This window comes from Coturnix japonica, chromosome 11 (assembly GCF_054131305.1).
Source record: "Coturnix japonica strain WE chromosome 11, WE-NBRP24, whole genome shotgun sequence".
Taxonomy (NCBI): domain Eukaryota; kingdom Metazoa; phylum Chordata; class Aves; order Galliformes; family Phasianidae; genus Coturnix; species Coturnix japonica.
Genome location: NC_140673.1, coordinates 9,866,390 through 9,879,818, shown reverse-complemented (window position 1 = coordinate 9,879,818; position 13,429 = coordinate 9,866,390). Strand labels below are relative to the sequence as shown.

General features: G+C 38.7%; 1 protein-coding gene across 12 annotated transcripts in view; it reads left to right on the top strand.

The window, feature by feature from the left end:
* CRB1 (crumbs cell polarity complex component 1) overlaps window positions 1-13,429 on the top strand; it is an 84,197-nt gene that overhangs the window by 44,065 nt on the left and 26,703 nt on the right. For 6 of the 12 annotated variants that reach the window (XR_014932637.1, XM_032446233.2, XM_085511119.1 and 3 more), the window contains 3 exons: window positions 7,675-8,628; window positions 11,864-12,414; window positions 12,845-13,010. Coding sequence is in view for 10 of the 12 variants with exons in the window: in XM_032446233.2 (XP_032302124.2) it covers window positions 7,675-8,628; window positions 11,864-12,414; window positions 12,845-13,010 (1,671 nt within the window). In the remaining 2 variants the exon portion in view is untranslated. Of the gene's footprint in view, window positions 1-3,902; window positions 4,096-7,674; window positions 8,629-11,863; window positions 12,415-12,844; window positions 13,015-13,429 lie in introns of those variants that run through there. The other 6 variants (XM_085511123.1, XM_085511124.1, XR_014932639.1 and 3 more) reach the window with 6 other exon arrangements.

The following is a 13,429-nucleotide window of genomic DNA, read 5'->3' as shown; positions in this document are numbered from 1 at the left end:
CCGATCTACCCAGAAACCAAAGCCAATGCTTAAATCGGTCGGCTGTTTCCAATATTTGTAAAATAAAACAAACACACCAAATCTCACTAAACAATTAATCGCCTCCGTGGCGTTGCTTCTTTGTTGGTTTTCTTTTTGAATGAATGAATGAATGAAAACTGTTTTAGGTGTGACAAAACACGTGAAACAAGTGGAAAATACATTTCCAAGTACTTCTGCTCTCAAAAAACTAAAATGATTGAAAAGATTAAGGGACTGGGCTTTATAACTGCTTTAAAAAGGAAAGCATTTTTACTGAAAATTCAACTAGTCTATGAAGGTTCAGGCCAGCAAAATTTGAAAGGATTAAGTTACAGCATGACATGCTGAACGTGGCGCATTATGAATTCCATATTCCTCAGCTAGAGTGACATATTTAATGATTAAGCCAAGTCATTGCGCTCTATTCCTATTTTAATATTTTTTTCCTAACCAGTATTAATTTCATATGTACATTTCAAATGGAAGAGGAAAAAAGCAGAACAGTGAATTTGTCGGCAATAAAGGAGAAGCTAGCAAGGTCTTGCAACTTTGCAAAACTAGAGATTTGTGTGAAAGTTATCACGTGCAAATTATCCCAATGTTAAGATGCTTATTATCCTTCTGTTTTAAAGTATCCAGTTTTCCATATGCTCCATCTCTGCTCTGTGTTGTGCCTTTCATCTCAAATGAGCTTTTCCTGCTAAGACGGTAACAGAAATTGCCATTCTAGGTCAAATTACTGGTCACATTAAGTTCAGTATCCAACCGAAAGAAAATAGGAGAATACAATCCATTTAAATACACCTCTCTATCTCTACTGTGATGTACATAAGAGAAAAGCCTCCTTCCTGACCTCCATGACAATTGATTGATGCCCAGAAGCAAGAATTTTAATTATGATGACATGGAGATGGTCAATTTATTGCCTTGCAATGAACGTGCATTTCCACCTTCCAGCAAAGAATAATTATCTCTTTGCAATTATCAGCATAGATGTGGCAAAGTTAGAATTTCCATGATTGTCTGCTAAGACCTGGAGGCCTGAAGAATATATGCACTGCTAGATCTTTTTCCTGGGTTCAGTGTTAATGAGCCCCCTCTAAAATAGTTGTTTCTGCCTGAAGTAGGATTTTGTAACAAGCACTTCCTAAACTATAAAATGTAGGTGGAAGAAGTGCTATTGCAGACTCTTTGTCTTCATCTCCCATAAAGCATGTTCTAAAGGGTGTACTACAATTTAAGTTTCTCTAACATTTACTCTCATTTGTATTTTACACCTCTGTATTTATAAATAGTTTGATGCACCTACGGCTCAGATGCTGGGATTTTATTTTATTTTATTTAAGAAAATCTCAGAGTTAAGGAAAACAAAGAGTGGGAAGGAATAGATGTACAGACATTGTTCAGCCTATCTGTGATCTATACCTCACTGTGTGCTTCTGTCAACTAATCCATTTTTAAGGACCCAAACTAGATGTTATGGCCATGGCAGAATACCTTATGCCAGAGGTTTGCTACCTTACTGGCATTAGAAATATTTTCCTAAAATCTGACTTGAATCCCCTTGATGCAGTGTGACTTGTTTATTGTGATCACAGACAACATGGAACCACATCCCCTTACCTCCTCTTGTCTTGAATAGCATGACTTTTTCGGTCTCTACTCACCTATGATTACTTTCATTGCTCTTCTGTGAACTCTTCCCCATTGATCCAAACATTCCTTGCAGTGTAAAACTACAAGTGAACTTGATGTTCCTGCTAAGCTATGACCAAGACTTTGTAAACAAGTGTGATTATTCCACCTTAGTGGTGACTATTCTGACCCAGGACCGTACAAGCTGAATTAGTCCTTCCACAGCCTAATCCAGCACTTTTCAGACCATCACTCCAATTTCTTAAATTTGTCTACAAAGCTAATCCTTTTCTTTAAAATAGTTAAATTTTCTCTGTAAATCTACATTAACAGACAACTCAATAAGCAAACTTTCTACTCCATCATCCACTTCTTTTATGAAAATAACTAGAGCAGACGTAGGACAATCCCAAACCATACTCAGCAGAACAACAATTAATTTCAGGTTGGGATGACACAGTTTTTACCTTTTTACCCCCAACTTATAGTGGCTTTATATAGATCAGTTTCCTTGTTTAGCATATGAAAATTCTATCAAAGAAAATACTGCTTCTGTTACTGTTATTAAAGATCTTGCAGCAATTAGAGTAGGTTACTCGACTCTGCCATCTCCTGTACCTCACTTTTTCATGACACTTGTTCAAAATAACCTGCTAATGGTTCTGACATGGCTTCAGGCAGTTTGCTAAATACCCTGGTATGAGGTTTTTCATTCTCAGAGTGTCAGCAACTCAATGTTGTCACTGAGCTGTGGTAATAAATGTCTACCCCAACCTGGTGACAAAGCATATGTTCATAATCTTACCTCAGAACATTTGTCAGTGTCATGTTGTAAAAGGAGGCTGAGAACCTCCAAATTTTTCTTGTTAATTCCAAAATAATAATAAAAACAAGCATTATTAGTGCTACAGCTAGAGCTGCAGCACAAGACATCTGAAAAGTACTTGCATAATAACTTGTCAACATTTACTTCCTTTTGCTTTAAATTTGGTTACTTACCTTTCAAAGAGTCTGGATGACATCCCTCCTCTGTGATTTTTGAATTCATAATATGAATAATCACTCTGTGCCATAGATTGGATGGAAAAGCAGTTTTCTGGGCACCACAATGGAAATAACTGTGCACTATAGATTAACTGAATCCAAAATTGCGTGCAGTTCTTCTGGTGAACCTACAACCAATTTAACACAAAGTCAGGAATCTCTTAATAAATGAATTTATTAGGAATAAATGAATAAATGAGGGGAAGGAGTTGAAAAATACCTGTTTGCAATAAATAATAAACATTTTCCTGGGAGCTTCCACAACTTGATCAAACCTTTGTGAACAAAGATCTGGACCACAGAGGTGATTTCTCACTCAGTGATAAAATTATTTTTATATTCTGGAGTAAATAAGGCAATCTGAAAGAGACTTCAGGATCCATTGTTGAAATTTTAAAATGGGAAACTAACAAAAAAAAAATCAGATCTGAGTGCATAGGTGGTCATATGTCAGTTGTATGGAATAAATAGCAACCTGGGCAGCAGCTATCTTGCTTTGTAAGTATTCCAGTAACTGCACAGCGTTACTGCTCTAGCAATATTTTATGCAATTCATAACATAAATAAAGTGATATGAGAAAGTCAGCTATTTCTGTTGTCACAGACAGAAGTATTTCAATCTACCAAGCTCTATACTTATTTTTCATTCATTAAATGAGGGCCAAATCAAAACATCTTGCTCAAGAGCTGAAGAAGAGAAATGTTTCAATAAATGGTTTTTTTTTTTGTTTTTTTTTGTTTTTTTGTTTTTTTTTTTTTCTCCTGTCTTCAGCACATTCAAAGATCTGCAGTCACTGATTTCTAGTAAGTGGTACAAACAAAGCAAATGGAACAAAAACACTTTACAAAAGCAAAGAAACCAGACAAACCGTAGGCCTTTCTGTTTCCTTATGGACATACGCAGATTTCTGAATGACAGTGACTGCAAAAAGATTGGTCTGGTTTTATACACCACCTGGAAACCAATGAAAACACAATCCTTAAAAGAAAAAAATCCTATCAAAATATAAAAAGGGACAAATCAGTTTTGAATAGAACCTCGAAATGTGGCTCCCAGTGAAACACCACCAAAGTTCAGTGCAAGCATACTTGGACTGAACATTCTGAAAAGGAATGTAAGTAGAATACATGTCTGTTGCGTAAGCACTTTAATGAGTCTTACTTTAAGCTTTGTTGATCTGGCTTGGGCAAAATACACCATCAGACTACATCAGCAGGTACAGAAGTGGAGCAAGCTAATCCTGGAACAGACGCCTTTATACCAAGAACTGCTTTGAATTTTGCAGAAACTTACTTTGTGGACTGCATAAATGCTAAACCAATTTTTTTTACCTCAGAAAAAGATGGTTGCAACTAGGATACAGGTTTACATCACTTTAATGACAATGTTTACAGGTAAATATTTGCTTTTTGTGTACTAGTATGTGCACTTAGGCTGTATAGAACACGTCACATCTGTCTGTCCAGACTGCTTGCTTGTACTTACGTGGTATTTATTAACTGTCAAGGAATGGGAATTTCTAACTAAAGGTGTGTATGAAAAGTGTAATCTGGGTAACAGTTTTATACAGTGTTAGTAGAAATGAAAATTAGAGGCGTTTAGCAGAGGTACGCATGAAGAATTGCTTTTGTCATTCTGCTTCTGTAAGAAAAGCTTTTCTGCTAAATTTGAAGTTTAAGAAATCAACGGGTAGAGAACAGCTACTACTACAGCTACCTTGAAGCAGCAGTAGGTGAAAAAAAGCAACGCAGCTATGAGTGGTGTTTTCAAACAGAGTCAAAGGGGCTGCTTCATCTCTGTTTCGAGTGAAACTCCACAGGGGGAAAAAATACTAATTACCTATAGAAATGGGATAATAAATATTCACAGAAATTTTAAGTGGGCATGTAATATATTTGGAAGAGAAAACGCTGAATGATTTCACTTTAAAAATACAAATATGTTTAGCTGAGCAAATGTACGCAACCCTGAAAAAAACAGTTCCTCACAGTTGCTTTTCAGAATTCATTCTTTTACGTGCTGGCTTCTTCTCCAGCTTGAGCTATGCGAACTGCTTATACAGTTCTATAAATATTGGCTAATCCTTTTATCTGGAGTGCTTTTATCTTGAGTGACAGTGGTCTTTGCTTGCTTAGCAGTTGGCAGATAACAAGCAGTATCAACCACCCACTTGTAAGAACAGCTGATTTATTTATTCCTGATATGAAAAAATGGTTTGCTTGCTTTTTGCTGCGACCTATATTTATGTTTCCGCTAATCCTATTATGAAATATCAGCCATTTCAATGTGTGTTTATATGAATACACAAACAATACATGTGTAGGTACCTCCAAAATCATTATTTCACAACATATTATTAACGTAATTACTCAAAAAAATAAGCATTTGTATTCTGACACTGAAATGCTTATGAAATTTGCACATAATGAAGTCACGCTGTGTGACTGTCTTTGCAGTTAGAAACTGATGTTATTCACATTCCATGGGAAAATAAAACACCAAAAAAAGCATGTCTCTGTTTTAAAAACAGCTGCTATGACTTTGTTAGACACCAATATTTGTGTTATAAAAGTGTTATCTAAATTTAAAGATGGAAATGTATACGATTTCTAAACAAGTTTAACACATTCATGGAAACTTGTCATTAATTTTACTTCTAATTTGGTGAGGTAGAGAACAACACCGACCCTGAACACTGTGTTGTGAAGCTGGGTTTGGTCCATGCATGTTTCAGCTGCCTGTGGACAAGTCCCTGCTACAGTGTGCGGCTCAGAGCATGGGCTGCAGGCAGAGGCACTGCCTTGCAGGGGCTTGGGATGCTAAACAAATGTGCACAGAGCGGAACACACAGCAGTAGAGTAACATGGCAGGCACCACTGCATGCCATTCATTTGGTTGATCCTCTTAAATGGTGGTTTTCTATTTATTTTTTTTTTCGATGAAAGATTTAACAGGAGCCCCCAGTCTATAAATCCTTATGTTTGCCCTGATCACTCTGAGGCTCAAAAGCAAAGCTAAGTACAAACCTGATCCTAATGCTTTTAGGCTGAATTAATTTTTCTCTCTGACACAAAAACCCAATGAGACCCATATTTCTACAGCTGTCACAGTAAGACCAAGCAGTCCACAAGACCTGTGGACACATTGCTCTGGATGTCAAAGCAGGAGATGTACTAAAACATTGACTGAAACAGGAAACAGCTCACGGTGACTTCACTTTTCATATACCAGAGCAGTAAAAGCAGGACAAGTCGCTAACACAGAAATTGCCACAAACTGGGCAAAGCAGGCATTGTTCTGGCCCCAAGTCAGAACAGGTTTGGGAAGTGCACATCACTTTGGGAAAGTCAGTCCTGATGATTCATATTTCTGCCAGATGCCACTACACATTAAGGTATACAGACATCTCGTGTTGGAATAAATATAAGCCTGGCTGGAAAGCAGAGAGGCTGCTGCGGTACAACCCTGCTGTCAGATCAGGGAGGGCACAATGGTGTTTGATACTCTGAGGCTTCAAGTGGAAACTGTGTGCTATAATAAAGGAGAACGTTGTAATGAGGAAGATCGCTGCTAAGAGGGCCTTTCACATATGTGCTGTGACCACTTCGCTTTGCTTAATCTTTAAAACAATCTCAGCCAACTCTGAGTTCCCTTCTGGCTCTCTCATAACTTACCTCTCTCTACTATGGGTCTAGTTACATCCGTGATTGAATAAAGTGGACAGGCAGGGAATTAGCCTGAGTAGATACATTTATCTGCTGCTATCTGAAGCTATTCATTGTGGCTGAATGCTGCCCTGTAATTTTCCATGAAAAAAATAACTGCATTTTGCTATAAAAATAAAGCTCTATGTGAATTTGTACGTAAAACTAGGTGTGGTGCCTAGTACCTGGCTGTGGCTCTGTGAGTCTTGTCTTACCCACTGATGTGACTTGTAGGTACCTCATACAGTGAGCCAGCAAGGAGCTGCTGAAGGCAATTCTGCTGCAGGGACAGGCATCATTACGCCTACAAATTACTTTGTGCAGTTATCTTTCAAACTGCTATTTCATATTCTTCTCTAGAACAGTGCAAATATTCAGGGTTGTACTTGGCATAAATTTTTAAAAAAAGCAGTTGGATATTTTGAATGCTTTCAAGATAAGAAACATGTTTTGCCTGATCCATTTCATGCTTATTGGTCAGTTGAGTGCTCCTGAGAAAAGGTACCATAATTACCATTTTGTAGGTAGGTGGTCAGTAGTCCAGAGGGATAAGCTGATGAGTTTTGCAGGACGAACAGATTTGTCTTCCTTTGTGCAGCCTAACCCAGTATATGTACTTGGGTCACAGCCTATCGAATAACAGTGAAGGTGAGATGAGGAGCTCTTCTTTTACCCTGTATACCAGAAATCAAGCACTATCTGAGAGAAAGGAAAATAGGCAGCTGTGTCACTCGTGCTTTAATCGCCAACCCTGGGGCATTTGGGAAGATGCTCTGTTCCTCTTTTCTTACTTTATAGTTTGAAAATAGTAGAGGTAAAGAAAGTTCCACTGTAGATACACAATACCAGGAATATTCTTCTGGAACACATGGGTTCAGATCCTTCCATCTGCTTCTCTCACATCCTCATGTGAATTCTCATCTCAGTCTGCGATCATAGCTGGTGGGCCAGAAGTCACCTTTGCTTTCCCTTTTTTTTTTTTTATTTTTTATTTTAGGAGATGTGAGATCTATTGTCCCTTTGTGAAAAACTACAGTATGCAGCTACTCCTGAATTGTGACAACTGTGCATTCATTGTGGACGTGGTGCATGTGGCTGCATCTTAGCCAGATCTCTGATAGAATGCGGGGTCAAGCTCCAGCAGCTCCCTGATCCATCTGTAAATTTCATTCTTAAGTTAAACATGATTTAACAGAGCACATGTTCTTAAAAAACACCTTCCTGGGCTCTAATTGCTCAATCCAGAATGTCTAATTCTTTGTTCTTCAGGTATTCACTGTGATGAAGACATCAATGAATGTCACACGAACCCTTGCCAAAATGGTGGCATCTGTGAGAACTTTCCTGGGAATTACACTTGCCATTGCCCACCTGCAGACAAAGAAGGGATTTTTTATGGCGGCTGGAACTGCACAGAAATCCTCCGTGGCTGTAATGATCAACAATGCCAAAATAATGGAATATGCATCCCACATTTAAAAAATGGCCATCATGGATTCAGCTGCATATGCTCACCTGGATATACTGGAATACACTGTGAAACTATAACTACATTTTCTTTTCAAGGAAATGGTTTCCTTTGGTTGAAGAATCCCACAGCCACTAAAGAGGAATCTTCCTATAATATAAACCTGAGGTTTCAGACTGTGCAACCGACAGCCTTTCTGTTTTACCGAGGGGAGAAAGACACATTTGTGAAGCTGGAGTTACTGAATGGCTACTTACATTTGTCCGTGCAAGTCAAAAACCAGCCACGGGCTCTTTTGCATATTTCACATAATGTCAGTGATGGAGAATGGCATTCAGTGGAGGTAACCTTGGCAAGAGCTGTTACTCTTAATTTACTTGACAGCTCTTGTGCAGAATCATGTGTCAATAAAACTTCTGCTATGATAGATAATGATCACGTGAGGCTTGCATTTCAGAGCACATTTTTGGGCAGCTTACCAGTGGGGAACATTAGCAGCAGCTCTCAGCTTAACACCAGTAATATACATTCTACACCTTCATTTGTAGGCTGTCTTCAGGATATTGAAATAGACTTGAATGTTATTACTCCAGAGAATGCATCACCTGAATCCTCTTTAAACGTCGAGACAGGATGCAGGAAGAAGGACTGGTGTGAGAACCACCCCTGCCAGAACAGGGGCCGCTGCTCCAACCTGTGGCTGAGTTACCACTGTGACTGCTACCGGCCGTACGCGGGGCCGAGCTGCACAGCAGGTAAGAGCATGTGATGCCATCAGCGCTGTCAGAGGGTGTTGAAAACATAAGCTGGCCTCAGTGATGAACCAGTGTGACCCTAGGGATCTCTGGAACTTATTGCCCACTGGTAAGAAGGCATGAGAGGTTAGCAGTAGCACATGCTCATTATTTTCTAGTTATTTTCCAGGAAGGCTGCTTTTCAGCTTGACAAAAAGTCAGGCCGAACTGGGGGATTCTACTCATCCAGTTTTTAAATCTTCTTAGCACTCCTAGCACTCCATAAACTCTGGAAAACTGCAGTTCACAGGAGGTTATGCACTCTGAGTAAAATTTAGAAAGCAACTGAGTCGCTTGGAGTCAAAGTCTTATTTTCAAAGCATTCTTTCAGAATTTTATCCTCTCTTGGCTGACATAAAGAAACTCGTTTAAGGCCATGAAAGGCCAGCAAAGCACTGCAAGTTAAAAAGAATAAATACAGATTCCAATTTTACAAAATGAACGAGATTATCCTATTAACTTAATCTGATTAGCCTGAGGAGAAGCCAGGTCCTCAGAGGCCATTCATCTCAGCCAGGTCCCGCACGGCTCCAGGCAGCAACTAACGAAGGCTGCTCTACCAGATAGCTGCTGAGGGCCAGAGGGAGACATGCCCATATCCTAGTGAGCAGAAGAGCACATGTCAGAATACAGCCTCACAGGCAGTGAAGCAGGGATTCAATAGCTGGCACTGCCTGTAGTGCATTCCCTGCTACAACTGATGGTTCTATGCACAGGCTGAGACAAAGCAGGAGGACACCAGCAGGTCCCCTGCTGTCCCACATCCGTGCTGGAGCAGTAGTGAGTAACCCTCTGGAGATGAATAAAGCACATCTCAGGAGCACCAACAGCACCGTGGTCAGATGAGAACAGACTACTGGTTCTGGCTGGCATAGCCGCACTGCAGCCAGGGCAATCCACCACCTTACTGCAGCTGAACAGCTGGGCTCAGGGGCTTGCTGGAGGCACTGCTGCAGAAAGCTGTGGCTTGAAATGCACTTCAAAATGTTAAAAGACAGTTTCATTTTGTATGCTATACTTGATAGGTATCAATACTTTTCAATAGTGTTTTTTTCCCTTATTGCAAAATGACAAAGTCTGAGAGGTAATTGTAACAGACTTCTTTGAAGTCTAGCTGTAATTTATCCAAAGGTTTGGAAAGCAACTTTGGAGTATAGGACAACATCTGGTAAATATGTTGGCCTCCTTATATGAAGTGAAATTAAAACCAGTCAGGGCCAGGAGAGGCTTATGCTGGCATTACAACTGTTGAGAATGATTAGAAAGCAAGCTTTTTTTTTTTTTTTTTTTCTTTTTTTTTTTTTCTCCTCTCCACTGACCACAGTATTCTTTGCAATTCATGGCACCGTGCCACTTTGATACATAGGTTCGAGATACATGCTATTTTTAAAAGACCGTGGCAGGTTGCTTAAAAGACAGAGTGGGGGAGACGTGTGGCAAAGGATAACATAAGAAATGCTAGTGTCTTTTTGAAGAAAAGTTGCTGCCAAGTATTTAATTGACAAGAAGCAATATTTTCTCTACATACACAAAATAACAAACAGATGTTGACTCATTTTGATCAACATCCAGATGTTGCAACCCAAGAGGTTAATACTGACCAAGGTGATGCTAGCCATCTCATCAAGCAGAAGATCGGACTGATGATATATATACATATATACATACATACATATATATATATATATATATATATCTCACATATATATATATTTATATCTCACATGTATATATACATATTTATAAATAGAAATACAACAAAATAATTGCAAACATGAAATACCTTTTTTGATAATGAATAGTAACTAATGCCAGCAGAATTTTTATTTTTACCCACGTGAAAACATGGTTCAGTCTGTAGTACTACCTTACCAAGAAGGCACCATCTGAAGAGGTTTCAGGCCTCAAAACACCCGTTTCAACAAACAATTATTTCTACCTGCCAGAGTTTTCAACAAGCAGATTTAGAAACAGAGGTAACGTTACCCTTAGTACTAAAATTGTTGAAATTTGATTTATGAAACTGTTTAGGAACAATGAAGGGATTTATTCCTGTTGCCAAATAACACTACTGTGCCACGTAGTAGTGCAGCATGATTATTACAGGGTCTTCACATTCAGCACCCTATTTTCATGGCTCTTTTTAACACAGTTGATTTTAAATACCAGTATTTCAGGCAGTGACTTGGCTTATGAGGTCTCACTCCAGGAGTTCTGCTGTGCAAAAGGAAACTGTCTGTTCAGCTATGTGAGCATTCAAACAACAACAACAACAACAAAAAGCTGGGTTTGTTCTTTCTATGAATTTGATATATTAAAAAATAGCTCTTGAAAGTGTTCAGGCAGGAAGTCTGTAATACTGAGGACAAGATCATGAAACGTGAAGTGTAAAAATAGAAACACTTTGTTGTGCTTTAACGAGATGATTCATCAGAATAAAATATGCTTTGGACTACATATTTTATATCCTTACGAGTCTGAAAATCATTACTGAAAATAAAGAGTAAGGCAGAGAGACAGATGGTTTTGGTTTAATCATTTTAATTGATAAGAGCAAAAAAATAAAAAGGCTCACTCAATCCTAGCCTGTTTTTCCCCCGTGACACAGTAGCATTATAAGCACTCAGGAATGAGCAGAAGTCAAATTAGAACTTACTGAGTCTATTGAAAAACCTGTGCAAGACAAAATAGGTGTGCTATCTGTAAGCTTTATGCAAGAGGGTTTTGCCAAGCAGCTTTTGACAGTGCAACACAAAAAAATCGAAGTTCAAGAAGTAAGTAAACTTCCCTTGTCATCAGAGGATCAAAGCAACTAGCTTCTTTTCAAAGTGATCTTTCTGATGACCAATCCAGGAAAATGTAGAAATTTGTCCTTCCTTAACCATTTGCAAATGCAGTACCACACAGAGCATGATAAAGGAGAAAATTGTGCAGAATAGTATAACATCTGGTCCTGTACTGGGGCCTAATGTTACAGCCATGGAAGCTGACAGGAGTTTTGGAATAGAAGCTATTTATGGCCAGAACAAGTCTTTCTTCATCCATAAATACCAGCACATCTTACTACCATAAGTACAGCATATTATCAGAAGTAGCTATTTGATCATTATACCGGTTCCTTTGTCATTTCGCCTTAACTATTTTATTTTTCCTCTTTCTTTCCTTTTTCATCTTTTCTCCTGTTGCTAATTTCAAGAGTATATTCCAGGTCGATTTGGATCTGAGGACTCCTCAGGCTATGCTGCTTTTTCTGTTGATGCTACTGAGAATGAAAATCTGAATATATCAATGTTTGTCCGAACACGCAAATCTTCTGGCTTGATACTGGCTTTGAGAAACAGTACCTGTCTCTATGTAAGAGTCTACTTGGAAGATGGGAAACTCGCAATGTTAGCTCCAAATTCCAGAAAGTTATTAGGGAGACATCCTATAAATGATGGAAATTTCTACCTAATAACATTAAAAACAGAACCAAATATGTTGGAATTATTCCAGTCCTCTCAATACTTGGGCTTTATTTCTACTCCAGTACTAACTACCCAAAGTAAGGACTTTCTTTACATCGGAGGCCTACCAGACAACAGAGAAACTGATAAAAATGGCGGATATTTCAAAGGCTGCATCCAGGATGTAAGAGTGAATAACCAGCCACTGGAATTCTTCCCCCTCACTGGTTCACTGAATTCTTTTACTAACCGAACCCTGGTCAATGTCACACAAGGCTGCAGTGGTGACAACCTCTGCAAGGTAAGAATGACAGTTTTCATAGCACTTTCATGTGTTTAACAAAAACAAAAACAAAAAAAAACCACCCCAAAATTAAAAAAAAGCTACCTTTTTGTACAATATATCATGGTAATAATACTGTGGCAAAATGGATATGGGATGCCAGAAAGGGCAGATTTTGATATGTTTTGATATAGCAAAGTTCTGATAAATATGATTGATAGCACAAGCAAAATATACGGGTGTAGAAGAAAATGGGAGCATTTTAAGGTTACAATACTATTGTTCACAAGTTATTAAAATGTTCTGTGCAGTCTTAGTACTAATCTCTATTGCTTTCCATTGGATTTAAATAGAATTTTCCTTTTATACAAAAAATCCTACATTCTTAAGAGTTATGAGTCCACCAAGATTTATTCCTGCTTTGGTTGTCTCTTCTCTTTCCCCACAGTCCAGTCCTTGCCACAATGGTGGTATATGCTATTCAATCTGGGATGACTTCACTTGCTCATGCCCCCCTAACACAGCAGGGAAAGCTTGCGAGGAAGTGAAATGGTGTGAGCTTGGGCCCTGTCCTCATGAAGCACAATGCAAGCTGGTGCACCAAGGATTTGAATGTAGGTAAATTGCAGTATTCCTGTCATCTTCGGAAATTAGAAACAAGTAAAAATTTCACCAATATTTCTATAAACTCTGAATGTAATGCCTCCTATTTTATTTCAATGGAAATCACAACAGCTACAAAGAGGACAGTTATGGTATTTAAGAGAGCAAATTTTCACCTACGAAGCACCATTCTTCAACACAATCACCATCAGTAGCTGTGCATTTTCACCTGTGATAAACAAGAGCCTGCATGCTGCAAAAAAAACCCAAACCTTCTCCCAAATACCAAAAACCTTGATGCAGTCATGTAAGCCAAATTTGGCTGCATCTGTAAGCCTGTACAAAGCTGCTGAGCCTCATCAGCACCTGAGGCAAACCACTGCAGAACCGCTGGCTATGGTAACCTGGTCTTTAACTATTATTTCTTTGC